General features: G+C 52.5%; 7 protein-coding genes across 7 annotated transcripts; 4 read left to right on the plus strand and 3 right to left on the minus strand.

Moving 5' to 3' along the window:
- Positions 1–283: 283 nt before the first annotated feature.
- On the plus strand, positions 284–1,599 carry J4E85_006821 (uncharacterized protein; the record flags this gene model as incomplete). The annotated part of the gene is made up of 2 exons (XM_051471056.1): positions 284–1,009; positions 1,063–1,599. 2 exons carry the CDS (start codon positions 284–286, stop codon positions 1,597–1,599), a joined length of 1,263 nt encoding a protein of 420 aa, XP_051325266.1.
- A 4,669-nt stretch (positions 1,600–6,268) lies between these two features.
- Positions 6,269–6,717, minus strand: J4E85_006822 (uncharacterized protein; the record flags this gene model as incomplete). The annotated part of the gene is made up of 2 exons (XM_051471057.1): positions 6,269–6,551; positions 6,608–6,717. The coding sequence occupies 2 exons, from the start codon at positions 6,715–6,717 to the stop codon at positions 6,269–6,271; spliced, it is 393 nt and encodes a 130-aa protein (XP_051325267.1).
- A 1,280-nt stretch (positions 6,718–7,997) lies between these two features.
- On the minus strand, positions 7,998–10,415 carry J4E85_006823 (uncharacterized protein; the record flags this gene model as incomplete). Its single annotated transcript, XM_051471058.1, has 2 exons — positions 7,998–10,057; positions 10,199–10,415. 2 exons carry the CDS (start codon positions 10,413–10,415, stop codon positions 7,998–8,000), a joined length of 2,277 nt encoding a protein of 758 aa, XP_051325268.1.
- A 332-nt stretch (positions 10,416–10,747) lies between these two features.
- On the plus strand, positions 10,748–11,048 carry DPH3 (Diphthamide biosynthesis protein 3; the record flags this gene model as incomplete). The annotated part of the gene is made up of 2 exons (XM_051471059.1): positions 10,748–10,942; positions 10,992–11,048. 2 exons carry the CDS (start codon positions 10,748–10,750, stop codon positions 11,046–11,048), a joined length of 252 nt encoding a protein of 83 aa, XP_051325269.1.
- A 325-nt stretch (positions 11,049–11,373) lies between these two features.
- J4E85_006825 (uncharacterized protein) lies at positions 11,374–12,027 on the minus strand (the record flags this gene model as incomplete). Its single annotated transcript, XM_051471060.1, has 2 exons — positions 11,374–11,631; positions 11,683–12,027. The coding sequence occupies 2 exons, from the start codon at positions 12,025–12,027 to the stop codon at positions 11,374–11,376; spliced, it is 603 nt and encodes a 200-aa protein (XP_051325270.1).
- Positions 12,028–12,217: 190 nt separating this feature from the next.
- Positions 12,218–12,915, plus strand: J4E85_006826 (uncharacterized protein; the record flags this gene model as incomplete). The annotated part of the gene is made up of 3 exons (XM_051471061.1): positions 12,218–12,286; positions 12,345–12,427; positions 12,477–12,915. 3 exons carry the CDS (start codon positions 12,218–12,220, stop codon positions 12,913–12,915), a joined length of 591 nt encoding a protein of 196 aa, XP_051325271.1.
- Positions 12,916–13,661: 746 nt separating this feature from the next.
- On the plus strand, positions 13,662–14,673 carry J4E85_006827 (uncharacterized protein; the record flags this gene model as incomplete). The annotated part of the gene is made up of 3 exons (XM_051471062.1): positions 13,662–14,117; positions 14,167–14,442; positions 14,497–14,673. 3 exons carry the CDS (start codon positions 13,662–13,664, stop codon positions 14,671–14,673), a joined length of 909 nt encoding a protein of 302 aa, XP_051325272.1.
- Positions 14,674–18,057: the final 3,384 nt, after the last annotated feature.

An 18,057-nucleotide genomic window follows, 5' to 3' on the forward strand; every position in this document is an offset into this window, starting at 1 on the left:
TTCTTGAGATGCACTTGGACTATCACGCTTCCTTGCCGATGAATCTGCTGTTGCAACGGGCGCCGTGAACGCGTCGCCGCGAGCTTGACAGCTCTACGCCATGATCCCTGTCCGCGAGGCCCGTGCGTGCAGAGGTGGGTAATTCGCTCTTCCCAAATTTTTTGCGACCACTCGCATCTTGCGCATTGCTTCAGGCTGCAACATTACAGCCTTGTACAAACTTCCGGTGAAGCCTTCGACACGCGCCGCCTGCGATATATCGACACAACCGGTGTTCACGAAAATGCCCGCCGCCGTAGCAACCCCGAAGAATCGCGACCGCCGGCCTGCGAAAAAACCCAAGTTGGCGCAATCGCCTGCGACAGTCCGCCAAAATGGTCTCAAAGCTTTAGTGAACGGAAACGCAGCCAAGCCCACAGCGAAGATAAACGGTGTCAAGAATGCGCAGGCAGACCGAGTCGACGACGCCACTGCTGTTGTGGAAGGACCTGCCGATGCGCACATGGTTGACGCGGACGTCATAGAGATCAGCAGCGCCGAGGAAGAGAGCGATGACGACTCGGACAGCGCGCAAGAAGATCCCACACAGACCAATGCTGAGAACGACGCTGCTGCGGATGACGAGAATGGCGCGGAACCGGAGGAGCTCACATTCGGGGACCGATTACGCGCAGAAGGCCCTGAGCCTGTCCAAGAGTCGCGAATTATAAGCGTCGAAGACGCCTTCGACCCCAACCCGGAGCGCGCAGTAACTGCGACAAAGAACCGCACACTTGCACCACCGAATGCAAACTCTCTCGGCACCGTTCTCACTCAAGCCCTGCGCACCAACGACAAGGAGCTCCTCGATTCATGTCTTCAGGTGGTCGATGTAGAGTCGGTCTACGCTACCGTCGAACGGTTGCCATCGCCGTTGGTTGGAACACTACTGCAGAGATTGGCTGAGAGGCTACACCGAAGTCCCGGTCGAGCAGGCATGTTGATGGCCTGGGTACAATGGAGTCTTGCCGTAAGCAGCCCGCCTCCGAATGGAAAAAGCATCGACTAACACTTACCTGATAGGCCCACGGAGGATACCTCGCTTCCCAGCCCCAAATCGTCAAGCAACTCACCGCACTGAACAAAGTTTTGAAGGAACGCTCGAGCGGGCTGATGCCGCTCATGTCATTGAAGGGTCGTCTGGATATGCTACAAGCTCAGCTTGACCTCAGGAAACGGAACCAAGCCGCCAACGACGATGCGGACGAAGCACTGGTATACGTCGAGGGACAGGACGATTACGTCTCTGATGACGAGTCGATTGAGGGAGCCACTGCAACCCCGAAGCGATCGCGCCCCGAGATGGAGGAGGACGATGAAAGCTCGTCGGACGATATGGGCCTGAACATGGAGATGGATGACGTCTCCGACGAGGGTAGTGAAGGTTCTGACGAGGACCTCATCGACGATGAGGCAGAAGAGACGGATGATGACGAGGGCGGAGACATGTCAGAGCCTATGAGCGATGACTTGGACGACGGTGAATCGGAGAGCGGAGACGAATCGAAACCGGAGCGACGATCAACAGCTGCTCGGGCTGGACTCAAAAGCCGGCGCTGAGTGTTGAAGAGGAAGTTCGTAATTCTTGTACAGTCTACGACGGCCCGCGAACCACACTACTTGGCGCGTCCGATCATCCAAAATTGGGATTCACGCATAGGCGTTCATCTCTGGTGGCGTTAATACCTTACTTACGGCAATCTACACGAGGTTTAGATTTCTTCTACGTACCGCATCCCGGGAGTATCCCACACATGACCAATGGAAGATTATTACAGCTAATCAGGCTGTTTGTCGGTCTGAGACATGTCTTTCCCCTGTGGTCAGTTGGGAATATCCATAGTCTAATCTCATCTAGTCTGCACAATGTATTGCCATCTCAACACACAACGTTTTCATCGCCGATTGCATGACAGCACTCTTGTTTTTTCACATTCCAAATGCCGATCCGATATACCAAGAACACGCGTACACACGCCAAAGTCTTCAGATCCAACGACCAATCGTCTGAGCCAGGACGACATCAACACCTCACACGCAGGCCAACCGAGGAACCCTATACTCATTTCCATTCTACCCATCCACAGTCCAAACTCCGGTCGGACAAAGTTCATGTTACTATATTAGATCGTAACGGCAATTCTATAAATCGCGACAGCCCTTTTCCAATCCTACGCCGCACAGCTTCAGGGCGTCTCTTCCAGTTTGGTACTTCGACAGTCCACGGACGTGTTAGTAACACATATTAGAGCTCTCCCCAGTATATCTTATCAACACGAACAACATAACAACGAGTGCATAGGTACGACGTAACGGAACTGACTTCACTATACCGAAATATCAACAGAGAGAAGAAAAGCGGACCATGGATCGCATTGCTAAAGCCCAGCGCCAATACGAAATTTACAAGAAAGAAGCATGCGACGTCCGCCATGTGACTTCTTGTCACAATCTCAATGCCCACTATAAGCGCGATGGAGGCGAGGACTTAGGGCATTATTGTAAGATAGACGAGTCTAAGCGGTACGATTTGAACGACTATCGTCGGACTGACCGTCTAGTACTCAGCGGTCTGAAACACACAAAGTTGAGGAAGGATCCTGATCTGCGGGAGTGGCTTATTCCAGCTACTTCCTCGGACAGCTCATCGGAGGGGACGGATGAGGACAACATGACTGACATGTCAGATGAGGATATCTGGTCGCAGGCCGGAAAGGATGAAGGAGAAGAAGGCTCCAAATGAGGATATTTGGGAGTGAGACGCTGACCTCTGGTATTGTTTGAAGAGAACATTTTCTTTCTGTTCTCGCACCCCTCTACGCTGCATTTTCTCTACCACAGTCTTGTTTCTCCATGTTAATCGCGACGATCTTGATTGCTCATCAATCCTCCTTCGACCACCATCTAGCATGTATTCGATATTTCACCATTCTTCCTCCATCAAACATGTACCTTTACAGTGCTGTTGCCCAAACACATCGGCCCTGCCTTTTCTCCGCACTTTGAGAGGAAGTTTCCGGTGAGCTGCTCTCAACCGGATTGAGACATATCGCCTGTGACTAACATGCCATCTCACCCTTGGGGCTCGATGAGTGCCAGACAACGCAAGTATGAAATTGAGAGGATGGAAGCTTGCGACGTTCCACACAAATCGCGTGACAGAGATCTTCGGGCTACTTTCCGAGCAGACCAAAGTGAGAACGCCGCTGAGCCGACGGTGAATTCTGCTATATCTCCTGGGTCTGGCATTTCAAATGCACGATCGTCATCTCCTGCAACAATCCCTTCCGCGGCAGTCGGTCGGTCGTCTCGTCGTCACGGAATAGTCGGCATTGAGCAACTGTACGATAGGGAACATCTTCACCCAGCGCCTTTCCCGTCTCCAAGATATACCAAGCCAGCACCAACAGACAGGTTTTCTAAGCACATCGTCGCCTGCCCACCATTCTCGACAAAAGAACAGTGGGAGGAAATCCGTGCAGAAGTTCCGATGAGATTCGCAAATGCTGAAACGCTACCGCCAGCTCCAACGTCTGTTCCTCCAACAGCTCTCGTACAACAAGAGACACTTAGCATCTCACACGAAGCCTTGATAGATGAGGCTCCTGAGATCAATCGCAGCAATCGAAGTTCCTATAGCTCACACGTTCAGTCAATACAAATGCGTCGCAGCCAGGTTTACCAACATGAGTATAGGCAAGGTTCCACTCGAACTGACTCTGTTACCGACTCCGACAACGGCGAAGCGCACAAGAGACGAGAGCGCAAGTACACCGTAGTCAACCAAACTACCAGCACACGCTCTGTTCTAAGCGACTGCGACACAGATACAGAAAGCCCTACCACAGAGTCACCCGATAGACCAGCACCTGGTCACATTGCTCTTGGACAAAGCGATGGACCACGCTCCGTTTTAAGCGATTGCATCACAGACACAGATAGCAATACTACGGAAAAGCGGAACAGGAGAGGAGCTATAAGTGTCGCCTTCGGGCGAAACGATCAGCCACGACTTGTTCTAAGCGATTGCGACACCGAGAGCAAAGCAGGTAGCGATACCACGGAAGTACCTGACAGATGGGGGCTAGAACATACCACTCCGTGGGAAATCAACACACCACGATCTCCTCCAGGCAATCACGCTACTGATGTAGCTACCACACGAGCGCTTAACTTGGGCAACAAGGTACCAATCAACAGCCGGCTACTTCTCAAGAAAAGTTCTAAAGATCTCAGAAAAAGCACCCATCACTTATCGACATGGAATGAGACCAAAGTCCTACCTGAAATCGCAGCATCGGGGCGATCTGGACTGCGCAAAGCTAAGTCGTGGTTTGCAGAGAAGATACAGGGTCGCAACGAGCCGCCTCTTAGTGCTGAAGAAGCTGCCAAGAGAAAAGAGGAAGCCGAGAAAGCGGCTGCTGCGAAAAAATGGGCTAAAGAACGCATGGTTTTTGACAGAGCACAGGCTGCTATTGCACGAGCAACATTTGCTCTCGACGAAGCTGCTACCGATGCAGCGTTGAGGCAAATGGGCCCTGGAGCGATGCCTGGGTGCTGCGACCCGGAGTGTGAGCTTGCTTGTTGCAGAAGGGGGAGATGATGGTGAGTGGGGATATCTCAATGTTGGGTTAGCTATCTACCTACGTCTGAAGCGGATATGGTCTTCACGAAAGCTCGACAGCTTGGCTATTTAGTCGAAGTGTTTATCTACACTGTTCAATAGTATATAATCACCACTGTTCGCCCTGCTTACCATCATCACTTCTTTGTCTCCATCCTAAATTTCATCACCGCCGTTATGTCTTTGTTCCATCCACTCCCACACAGCCACAATGTCCTTGTTCACTCACCAGTGCATCTCCAACGCTCAACCTTTTACTTATGTGATAAGCCTACTATGAAAGCCTTCAGCAAGAATGCAAGCTTCCCTGTCGTGTTACGCAGCACTCTTCGTCTACCGCTTCGCATCTCTCCGTTGGAAACCGATCACGAGAAGATCCACAACCACATACATCACCCACCGTTTCGCTGCGCTCTCCCCAGGCCGAAAATCGTGGACAATGCCACGACGCAACCCCAATATGACGATTACCACGAATGCAGTCGTTAAGCAAACGTTTCTGCTGAGTCCAACACCTACAACGACGAACTTCCACGCGAGTGGTAATACTCTCCCTGTGTTCCCCGGAACCCAAGCATTTCTCCTCAGCCCGACGGTAACGCTCAGCCCAACATCTTTCCGTACTGACTCGCCTGTGCTGCCACCTTCCCCACCATCTCCTACACTCACTCTATTTCACGCTAATCATGTACTTCGTACTTCGAGGTCTACAGAAGATCTGCCTGCGTATCCATTACCTCGCAATTGCTACAATGGTAGTATCAGCTCTCTTGATTTGTCTGATAGTTCATCTGGTGGTATAAACTCATCTAGCACACGGGGAGCTGGAGAGGAAGGTTGGGGATCACAAACTACGCGGATGAGCGATATCCTGCCTGATGACTTGGACCTTTATGGTGAAGACGAAGAAGAAGAGAACAAAGATGAAGACAGCTTGGATACGAGACCATTGAGTATCGCGCTTACTGACGCGGCTCAAGATGCTGTCCGTGAACAAGATGAGAAGATTCAGCACGTGGATAGAACGGAGCAGACAGGACGGTCAGCGACTGAAGTAGGGCGGGAGACGAAAGCCCTGGAATTGGGACCGGAGGTTCAGGGTTCGTTGCCGATCATTAGTGAGGGCGATTACCCTTACTACCCGCTGTCCTCGCATCGCCCACAGCCAAGGGTAAAGAAAGATGTCCAGTGGGTGGTTCCATTGAAAGGTGGAGGGGTAGCGAAGAGGAGTAGCAATGACAGCGCTGGTTGCGGTAACCATATCAAGAATCTTCTGAGGAGACTCTTCCGGAGAAGGGGGTAAAGTGGTGATTTCTAGTCAGTCAATAGATCTGCCAGACATAATCCCCGTAAGAGCGTTTCCTCTATTGCGATCTCCTTAATGTTAGCGAAAACTCTTCATTCGGTCACTACAGATATCTTTCACGAACCACCAGAACGTCACCAACAGCAGAGCCACATTCATAAAAAGCCACAACCGGGCTCAAACATCAATTCAAAAAAGGTACTAAACAAAGAACGCAACCCTTTGGGTATCGCAACAACAGCAATCTCTCTTCCATCCCCTTCTCCATCCATCTCAAACCACCACGCCTATTACTCAATCTACAAGAAGAAAGCAGCAACGGCACCGACACCGGCGAGCGCACCACCGACCTTGAGGCCGGAAGCGGCACCAGTGAACTCAGAGGGAGGAGGACCGGTCATGCTGCCAGTGGGGGCGGCAGTGCCGGTAGGCATGGCGTATCCGGTGCCGACGGAGGACGCATCGGGGACCATGGGGACGCCGGTGCCGCCCATGACGGGGGCGGAGGAGGGGGCCATGGGGGCGGTGGTGGGGTAGTAGGCGGAGCTCATGGAGGGAGCGACGGGGGTGTGCTGCATAGTCCTGGACATGTTTATTAATACGAAAGTCGATAATGAATGGGAAGAGGAAAAACGTACTCGGTGACAGTGACAGTGACGGCAGCAGAGCAGGACTCCTCAGCAGCGGGAGCACCGTACTGAGCAGCAGCAACAGCGACGAGGGAAGCGGCGACGACGGAGAAACGCATCTTGAATGTTGATAGAAGTTGGGAGAAGGTAAATTGGGTATAAGGCGTTAGGAGACGTAAAGTCGAGTCGTTGAGTGATTGGTGGTAGTAAAGACTGTGTGAGTTTGACTTGGCTTGCAAGAAAAAAATGAGTGGCTAATAGAACACTAGGTACTATAGATTATGTTTGGATCGTAGGATGATGAGAGAAGAAGAGTAGTAGGAGGGATATGAGGCGGTCCAATGGGTCTTATACAGCCCTCTTATTAGTAGTCATATGACAGGTGATGGGGTGGGTGGAGGACGCGCCAGCCTTGCCCATCGATCGACTGAGTTGGTTCATTTCCTCGCGGGCGGTGGTCTAGATTGGTTGGGTCATCCTTGCATGTCAGGTGTGGCGAGCATGCTGGATTGCTCACAGGTTGGGGTGGGCGATAGCGGAAATTGTGTTTGTTGATCGACGGTTGGTAGGTGCGCGGCATGAGGTTTGCAAAAGCCTTGCCATTGCCGCGATGAATGTGGGGGAGTGTTGCGCGTCATGCTGGGCTTTTTGTGTTTCGCGCGCCTCGTTACGATTGTTCAGACTGCTTTTGCTGTTACAAAGGCGTTGAGTTCTATTTCCATCGCTGCACGCGACATCTCGAGGACGAGTTGTTTCGAAACATCCCTAATCACAGCTTCCAACCAAAAATGCGGCCTGCATATTAAGGTCATTTTGATAGGAACGGCTCAATATTAGCACGCGGCGCCTTCCACCGTTCTGAGACGCCGGTGGACGGACCCCTGACGCTAGCCGTGATGGGGCTAGGCTATCACCTCGATCATGAATGCTCCCGTCGACGAGGAAATGTACCTGTCGATCTTGCTGCTCATCCTCGCCCATCGCTGCTTTTGTGTTTGATGAGAGCGCGCGAACTGCGGATAGGGGTCTGCAGACGTCATACCGCAAGCAAGTCAGCAATACGATGCGATTGTACACTTTTCGCTCAGTGAACATGATGTGAGGAAGTTCGTATTCGCTAATCTAGTGACGAGCAGAAATCCGGGGTATCTCGTGTTGCTCTAGAGTCGTTAGTGATGCCGCGTTGCCGGCGACTGCAACACTGACCCCATATTACACACCTCCAACGCCAAACATGCCTTCAGGCCCACCAAGAAAAAAACCAAACAGGCCAACAGCCTACATTGACATGCAGACCTACAGGATAGGTGACTTGGCGTCGATGTAGGCTCTAGACCTGTTCAGTTTTTTCCCTTGTATGAGATGCCCTCTCCGAAATTGATATATGCCAAATCAAGCCTTACTTCACCCTGCCCATGATCGGATCCGGAGGCGCATCCTCTGCTATAGGTTCTGCGGCCTTTGCTTTAACCGCGTTCAACATGCCCCGGTCAAAGTCATCCCTTGTTCTCAAAACAGCTTCCACCCATGTAATACTAACATCCCGATAAGCATTCTTGAACTCCACATACGCAAACTGCACCTGCGACTTGTCGCATTCCAGCAGCTTAAGGAACTGTTGCACAGCGCGCCATCGGTCCTTGATATCGCGACCTTGCTCACCAAACGACATAAACCAGTCGAACGCCGTGTAAAGGTCGTCTTTCATCTTGTCTGCAAACTGATCCGTCCTCTTGAACTTGGCACCCTTGTTGCGCACAGCCCCGAGATATTGAACCAGCAGCTCGTCAGCGAGAGAATCGATGATAAGATCCTGTAGCGAGCGGTGGATCCTAGGGAGAAACTCATCCACGTAGTCTTTAAACGTTGTGATGATCGATGCCATATCCTGCCTCGAGTACCACTCGACGGTGAAGAATTTGGAAAGCACAGGTTTAAGATCGACCATGAAGATGAGCTCGCTAAAGACTTGTATGCAGTGCGATGAAATGTCAATATAGCCGTTCTTGGCCTCGTCCACATTCTTGGCCAGCTTGTCGATCATGTAATCCTGGGAGACGATAGGCGTGACTTCACGCTCAAAGACGCTTAGGAAGGAGGCTTGACCACTGCCGTCAATGTCATCGTCAATGCAGATGATCTGGTCGTTTGCAAGAGCGATGAGCCACTCCTGCAAGACATATATATCATCTTCATCTTGCGCGGGAGTAGGTCCGAGGTATTTGGCCTTTTCTTCGTCGATCAGTTGCGTCCATATACGCTGGCGAGACAATAGGGCACGGAACATGGAGTCGACTACACCATCAGCAACGTCGGGACGCTGACTACTGGCAGCGACACCGATGTTCTGGCTAAAAAGCGTCCAGACGTCTCCAAGAGCCTTCGTTTGGAGGATGCCGTCAAAGTTGGTCTCATATGCAGTTTTGTCTTGCTGCACGAATCTCTGCCGGTCCTGTGTATTGATGCGTTCCATGTATTGATCCACAGCCTGGATGATGACGGAGCGGTAGGTCCGTATCAGCTCGGGACTGCGGTTGTCGATGACATGTGGCTGTAGTTGCTCTTCTGAGTACCCAAGCTTCTGCATCTTGACGTAGTACTTGTCCACCCAATTGATGACAGCCAGCAAGTATTGCGGCCCAAGAGCTTCATCATCGGCAAACTCCATGAGGAAGTCGTGCATCTGCTTGTGGTAGATGTTGGTGTATGTGTCAAAGATCTTCCACTTCTTCGGCATGAGCTCGACCATACCCAGCTTGACTGTGTTCAGGTTGTTGAAGTACCACTTGAAGTACTTTTCGACCTTCTCGGGGTCTTCCTGGAACTGTTCTCTCACTCCGTCCATCTCTGCCTTGCAAACATATTCGATGGAGGTAATGAACTTCTCCTTGTAGCCGCGAAGCTCCTTGGGCCCTTGTGTGATGGACTTGAAGCGAGAGGCGAGATCTCCGAACTCTCTCTGTGCATCTTGCAGCGCTTTGATCTTCTTGTCCGTCTTCTCTTCTTCCTCAATCACGACGGCCAAGCGGACCACCATGCCTACGTTGTCGGTCTGCACCAACTGTATGAGGTTTATGCACGCCTCGCCGATATGCCTGTCAAACCACTCTACGACGTCGTCCAAGCGCGCGAAGAGGTCCTGCACCGTAATACCGCTCTCGAGTGTGAGGTTATCGATGAGTTCGGTGGAAGTGTCGCTGTTCTTGATCTGGCCCATGGCTTCGTCGCGGATGTCTCGTAGTTGCGTCAGACCGTAGTGGACTTGTAGCAGGTTCGGCTGGTTCGCGGGGTCTTCGTCGTCCTGTGCCAGCAGGATCTCGAGGTTCTCCAGGCGCTCCTCAAAGGCCTCGATGTCATTGCGCATCTTCTCCACCGATTCGAAGTTCTTGTGTGTTTGCGCAACCAGGTTGATGTGCGGGAAGTCCTGAATCATATTCTGGGCCTCGGCGCATAGCTTGTCTATCTTCATCATCTCCTATGAATCTGTTAGCACGAATAATAAGAGGTCTCAGAACCGCGTTGGCAAAGCATAGCAAGGGAGCTACATACTAGTAATAAGTTAGCAAGATATCTTGAGAGCTATCCGTGGCAGCTACTTACCCTCCTTGATCAGGTTGACGGTGCGCTGACCCTCGGTGATGCTGCTCATACCCGACTGGGTCAACTCAAGCTGCTCTTTCAACCCATGGCGTAATTGTCCGTCTACAGCCGCCTTCTTGCGCATGAACTCTGCTTTCAGCGCAGGTATCTTGTCGAGGTCCTCTGGGTGTCGCAGCAGCTCCGCGAGCTTCACCGTGGCGGACTCGACGTCGCCCATGGTTCTAGACGTGCTGAACACCCTAGAGCCTACGTTGACGTTAGGTCACCCACTTTGAAGGTTCTTGTCTTGATGTAGTCTGCAAACCTGTTCAGTTTTTTTCGTGTCTCAGGTGCGCGCCCTTGGTAGGGTGCAGATGAAAGTCGCGGACGGGGTAGGCGGGCGGCCTCGACGTTACGGTACGTGTCCGGAGCTTCTGGTGATGTGAATGGACGGGCGGATCAATGCAGGTCCATGGCTAGCGTGCCGGCCAAAAGTTCCCACCCACCCCGCCACTTCCTCGCAGTCGGCGACGAACTCAATCGCTCTTTCCACGCGCACACCTACCCAACATGGCCGACGAAGAGCTGAACCTCTACGACGAGATCGAAATCGAAGACTGCTTCTATGACGAGACGCTGCAGATCTACCACCACCCGTGCCCATGCGGCGACCGTTTTGAGATCTCCATCTATGACATGCGCGACGGAGAGGACATTGCGCGCTGTCCTAGTTGTAGCCTGATGATACGGATAATTTTCGACCCGGTACGTCTTATACTATGCACAAGGAGTCTGGAGTACTGACATGTTGCAGTCCGATCTCCCACCAGAGAACGACGATGCGCCCAAGAGCGTTGCCATTACCGCCTAGATTCCTCGACCACTACCTTCACACTACCTTATGGGGTCACAGTTTACGCCTCGCAATATCTACGGCGTTGGAATGCATATATCGGCGTTTGGGGGGACGTTGGTTATATAACGTGGTCGCACTCTGGCATAGACCAGGGAAATACCACATGGGATGTTTGGGAAAGCAGAGTTGAGAATGCGCAATCATAAATTGTTGTCGCTTTTCGCTATTTGCTACCGTATCATCGTGTACACTCTCCTGGCCAGAAGAGGCAATCTGCCCAAACGTGCTCTGCGACGGTACAACGTAAGAGAGCATGTGCTACGGACCGTAGCCCACTCCATTAACGCGGAACCTGATCGTCGACACTGACGTCAACGCCCAGCTCTTTCCTGAGAATCTCAGTGAGCGAGCTGCCGTCCCTCATGTATACCCAGTCGCCGATGCCACCGCCCTCCTTGAAGTCCATGCCCTCTTGTGCGACGACCCAGTCGAATCGCTTGGGTCCGGAGATTGGCGAACTGAGCCAAATCTGCTTGTTCGGGGGTTGTTTGTTCAGTACGAATGTGTTCTCTTGGAAAGTGACTTCGAGCACGCCAGCCTGCAACCGAATTAGTATTCAACTTGACTCTGCTGCGTAATCGTGACTTACGGAGTAGTCTACTTCAATGGCAGGGTCATTCTCCTGAGCCTCCTCTAACCTCTGTACCAGCTCGCCCAGGTAGTAGTCTGCGCGCTCGTGGAATTCTTCTATTGAGAGCTCCGTGGGTTTGCCAGGTTCGTCGTGGGCTTCACTCTCCTTGGGCTTCGGGTCCTCCTCACCAGGCATAATACCCACCCTCATGCCCATTGATACGTGGAAGCTGCGAACGGGGGTAGCATGGCTGATGGCAGGAGCTCGGCTGGCGATGATGCAATTGGCGGGCGACTGGACGCGGAGGGAAAATCGGGCGGCGCGACGGACGGCGGTGCTGACGAATCGAGTAGCTGGCTTCATTGTGACTGAATTAGACGGGTTGCTGTACTTGAGAGGATTGTTGGTGGTGGAAGTTGCGGAGTGACGGGAGCGTGTTCTGTTCCTGGGCTGGACGCAAGCTGGAGGAGCATGGACCCTCGCGCGCCTCCCCGCATCCTTCGGTGGGACATGTCCAACGCCAGTGTGCGCCTCACCACCATCTATACACACCATGATCAACGCAGTCCTCGTCTTCAACAATGCCGGCCAGCCGCGACTGACCAAGTTCTACACACAGCTGGTACATTACACGTGACCTGACAACGCGCTCCACGGCTCTTGTACTCACCACCACCCAGGAAACCAGCGTCCAGCAGCGCCTCATCTCCGAGATCTTCACCCTCGTCGCCAACCGCCCAAACTCAGCATGTAACTTCTTACCGTACGTTCTTCCATGGTCTGACGCAGTATTCTCGCTAACATGTACCTAGCCTCCCGCCGCTTCTCGCCAGCAGCTCCAAGTCCAGCACGCCCACGACTCCCCACAACGACACACCTTCCCTCGTCACCTACCGCCACTACGCGACTCTCTACTTCATCGTCATATCTACATCCACCGAATCGCCTCTCGCGCTTCTTGATCTCATCCAGGTCTTCGTCCAAGCGCTCGATGGTCTTTTCGAAAACGTATGCGAGCTGGATCTGATCTTCAACTTCGAGACATTACATGCGACACTGGGTGAGATGATAGTGGGCGGAGTCGTGGTAGAGACGCAGTTGGATAAAGTTATTCAAGGCGTCAAGGCACAAGGAAGAGTCGCCAAGAGACCTGTTAATGAAGGCAAGAACATTGGCGGCGGTGGCGGCGTCATGGGCGGACTGACCTTTGGCGGTCTAGGAAGAGGAGATGGCATGTGGGCTGGAAGATGAAGAAGAGAGTACGAGATCAAGATCCGTGAAGCCAGAAGCGTTGCGCTCGAAGCGTTGGGCGCGCCGAACAGCCCAACCGCTTACACAGCCTCGATTGTTCAAGAGCAACGACCCGACGGCGAAACCAGAGCTCACCAAGCGCACCGGCCTCCTCAACGTCTAGATCTGGACCCGGCGCATCAGCATGGCACCCACAGTCAGTATCGTGTCAGACTCCTCGGCACTACTCAAACCCCCTCATCCTGTCCGCACAGGCTCGGCGGACTCGCAAACAATTCTTCCATGTCGCATGCGACCTCTATACATATAGCGCGCCTGCTTACCTGTCCTGTGGGGTTACTGTTGTAAATTTCCCCGGACCGGGTAAACACATGGTAAAGGTCAAGGGTCGGTATATGTTCGAAACGTCGCGCCTGGAACCAATGCCGAGCTAGGATTAATGGAAACAAGCTTTTAATTTACCGCTCACTAGTTCGTTCCAAGTCCTACTAGAGGGCGAATGACAACTGTCAGCCTTTCATCTACGTTGTGGCGCCGAAGATGTGGGGAGAAACACTTTAGTCGAGAACTGCGTGACCTCATTTCCGCTACTGCTGATTGCTGGAGAGTTTCGGGGAGATCGTTTCAATGCAGACCGCATCCCTTGAACCGCACGCACGCTCCGGCTGAAGACAAGCTTTATAAGAAGGTCTGTATCCCAAGACTCTTGGATTCCCCACCGCGTTCATTCATTCCAAGTCAACACCATGCGCTTCCTCACTGCTGTCACCAGCTTCCTGTCCGTAGCTGCGGCTGCAACCACTGATATCGCCAAGCGTGCCGTGACACCTGGCGCTCTCTCCCAGGTCACCTCCTTTGGTGCTGCGCCCACCAAGGCTGGCTTCTACATCTACGTGCCCAAGAAGCTTGCGGCGTCGCCAGGAGTTATTGTCGCTATCCACTACTGCACTGGTACCGCGCAGGCATACTACACCGGTAGCCCTTACGCCAAGTTGTCTGAGCAGTATGGCTTCATTGTCATCTACCCAGAGTCCCCTCACGAGGGCAAGTGCTGGGATGTCAGCAGCAAGGCCACTCTGAGCCACGAGGGAGGAGGAGACAGCAACACCATTGCCAACATGGTCAAGTGGACAGTCAAGGAGTACAAGGCCGACTCGTCCAAGGTCTTCGTTACCGGTTCCAGCAGTGGCGCCATGATGACCGTACGTCTGATGGAGTCCTGATCATGTCATAAATGCTAACCCGCTTCAGAACGTCATGGCCGCTACCTACCCCGACATCTTCAAGGCCGCCATCCCCTACTCCGGTGTCGCCGCCGGTTGCTTCGCCTCCGCCGCCAACGGAGTCGACGCCTGGAACAGCACCTGCGCCCAGGGTAACTCCATCGCCACTCCCCAAGCCTGGGCCACCGTCGTCAAGAACATGTACCCCGGTTACACCGGTGCCCGCCCCAAGATGCAGGTCTACCACGGCAGCGCCGACACCACTTTGCGCCCACAGAACTACCAGGAGACCATGAAGGAATGGGTGAGTTTCCCGATTTGAGTTCTTGAACAACCACGTGCTAATGATATTGGTAAGGCTGGCGTTTTCGGCTACAACTACGACAAGCCCCAGAGCACCAAGGCCAACGACCCCCAGAGCGGATACACCAGGACCATCTACGGTCCTGACGTTCAGGGTATCTACGCTGCTGGTGTCGGCCACACCGTCCCCATTCGGGGTGCGGACGACATGAAGTTCTTCGGCTTTGCTTAGACGCATCGAAAATGAAGAGCTACCATACACTACAGCCAAGCCTCATGGCAGTCACCAACAATTCAATGTACATATTCGTGACTACACACATCACACTGCATTCTCACCGTGTTCACTTTTACACTTTTTTTTTTTCATTGCTGACCTACCATGTTCTACGTTTTTTCTTCTTTTCAGGCACTTTGGTAGCTTCTACGCTGCGGCTCCGGCGATGACGAAACCAGAAACTTAGCCGCTTTGGGGACTTGTCATCGGTATCGTTGAGATTGTCCCAGCTGAACTTACTTTGAAGCTGGGGTGTCGGCTCACATACAGTCTTCTCCTCGAATCCGCTGTCACGTCGGGCAGGAGGCGGTAGCGAAGGCTTGTAAGGCGGCAGGGGCTTAGTATCAGTATACGTACCTGGTTGGTTATGTCGCGATGCGTGAACGTCAGAACGATGCTGATCTTGATCATACATCCTTTCAAACTTCCGCATCTCCTCGTTGAACTCGGCGATATACCTCGCTGGAATGGGCTCTTCATCCGAGTCTTCGTCTTCGTCCGGCCTAGTCCAAGACCGCTGTGGGTCATCAAGCGCCCGCATCCTATCAAATCCCTCATCAGTGAAATCAAAACCCGCCCCTAAAGCCGCACGCGTGGCGAACTTCGCGGCAGATATCTCTGCCCGGCGCTCACGGCTCAAGTTACCTTGCTTTTGGTACGGCGTCTTTGGTATCATGTTTCGGGTCGAGGAGAGAGAGGGTTGTGCGAAATGCGCTTCTAGGCGAGAGCGATGTTGTTGCTTGACTAGGTAGCGGTATTCGTCATTTGGGAGGTAGTCTGGGGGGATGGAGGGGCGGTAGTGGAGTGCGGGGTGGTAGGAGGGAGATAGTGATGAGGGGTAGTATGCTGGTGGGGTGAAGGTGTAGGATAGTGGGGACGCCATTTTTAGGGAGATTGGTTGTGGTGAAGAGGGCGTTTGGTTCTGTTGTTAGTTTTGTCTGGGATGTGTGGTTCAACTTGAGAGACATGTCTATGGGCGAGATTGGGACGTGTTATGTGTGTATATTGCTGGTGTGGCATGACTCGAGTCTCGTTGAGAAAGTACTATGTGGGGTTTGGGTGAATGTTCGGGGAGGGTGGTGGAAGATGGAATGATATTGTACACACTCACGGGAGCATTTTCTGGGGTGGCTTTTTGTTTGATGATCGAAAGCGGCATCCACGTCAATAGGTCATGAACCATATCGAAGTCCCCAGTCTGCTTCTATCGAAGCCTTACGGGGTTCGTCTCTGTCGACGACTAGTATCTGTGAATGAATCAGCCCCATTGTGTTGTACCCGGCTCTCGATGTTTTGGCAGCTGTAGAGATAATGATCTATGTCATTCCTCATTATTTGGTGTTATTCGAGTTTGTACGCAACGCGCATGAGGCTAGCGAAGCACAAGGAAGTCCTGGAGCTTGGGAGCCATGACGTCATCGCCCTTTCCCAACCTCCCCGAGGTCATCAACCAAAGCGGCGCCGAATTTCAGCCTCCAGGTCATATCCTGCGCTTCATACTGCGACTTCGAATTACTTAGCACTAAATATACGCAAAGATGGCTGCCCGCATCCATGAAGGTTCTCGCATCTTGTTATGGGTATGAAATATTCCACGGTGGCGATGAGGGCTAAATTTCGGCTGTATCGGCGATCTGTTGCTTGACAACATCACCTGTGACAAGGTGCGCAATGCTTGTTTGCGCATCATTACTTATTGAGCGGCTTCTACTGCATTAGAAAAGTTCGATCAGAGCACAACGAAATTGAGCATGGCATCCTCAGCAATCAATGGAGATCGAGCGCTAGATCTCACAGAGGCCGTTATCACACTCCAGCAAACGACAAGGAAATTTATCGCAGACACCAGAGCAGGGCGTGAGGGGTTCGTTTTAAGACCCTTCTCTTCCGCTGATGATGAGAACGACACCGGAAACATGCTTATCATAACCTCGCCTGATAAAGAGATCAAGACTCACCTGGAAGCTCTGGAAATGCAACTACGGGTGTTGGAACAACGATTGCGATCGCGAGGAGACTGGCATCCATCAGATCAATTACTCAACATATCACTTCCAACTATTCTCGACATCATCGACCTCTCAAACGCGATCACGCTGCTCGACCAATTGATCACCTCTACAAGTCCCGGTGAACAGACTACCCCACAGCAGACCTTGTCAGCGTATACTTGGACTTGGGATCCTGCCTGGCATGAGTTCTACACCTACATACCCTCTCAGCAAACATACCTCTATCTTTCGCGCTGGAAGTTGAATGAGATCAGGAACGTGTGGGAGCATGTGAGCATGGCTGGTGTAAATCTGATGCCGGATGTCGCGGTAGAAATGCTAGGTGCGTGGGAAGACTGGACCTGGGATTCAACGTGGAAACAGTGGTACCTGGACGTCGCCGAAAACGATACCGAGGAGAAGTGTCAGATTTTCGCAAGCCCATGGCGTGTACAAGGAGATGGTGAATGGGTTTATGTTGGCAGGATAGGCGGCGTACACTAAGAAGAGTCGACGATTTGGTATCAACGCGACACCCCGAACGATACCGAAGTATCCTCAACGACGAACAGGCTGTCAAACACCCAGTCACTTCGGCAGTGTGCGTGAAAGGTGCATGTGAGACCTCAGAATCAGACATCATGTGCCAGACAAAGCGCGCATGTTCTACCCGCACAATGTGGTATCAGTACTATATCCTAGCGTTGGCCCGCCTATTCACCATTCTCAGACGGCGTGAATACATGTTCCAAGAACAGGGACAAAGGACGATGAACGGTCGAGCAAATACACGCGTGGTCACACGGAACGAAACATACCCGACACTCCAACCCACAGCGCAAGAGGACTACTTCTCTTATCACCCCAAGACTAATCCTCGCGGTAGACCGGGCCTCCAACGTCCGCATATTCCAGTTCCACTGCATGTAAGCTACACGAACTGTTCGCCGCTCTCTGCGGGCCCGGCAGGATGGAGGTATACGCCAGTATCCGCGCGTACTCCTGGACTTGAGTCGTTTCGTCACGATCACGGGGTAAAACTCAGGACGCGTCTTTCATTTCGAGCTGTTCTGCTGAATTGCCGCTGGGATTTGTTGTGGGACGAGGATGAGATGCCGGCCAGGGTGATCGGTCGCTGTCAAATGTACCTCGACGAAAAGTACGAGTCTGTTAAAAGGAAACTGGCGAAATGCGGACGTGTTTTGTGTGGGTTCCTAGGTTGGCCTTGGCGGAAGCTATTCTCTCGGCGGTTGGCATTGGAGGAGGTAGATGAGCTTCTTCCGAGTTTCTATCGCGACGATCTTGAGTCTGGGCCTTCGCATGATACAGAAGATGTTCAGGCTTTCCT

This window comes from Alternaria conjuncta (genome assembly GCF_024043145.1).
Source record: "Alternaria conjuncta strain BMP 0040 chromosome Unknown scaffold_9, whole genome shotgun sequence".
NCBI classification, from domain to species: domain Eukaryota; kingdom Fungi; phylum Ascomycota; class Dothideomycetes; order Pleosporales; family Pleosporaceae; genus Alternaria; species Alternaria conjuncta.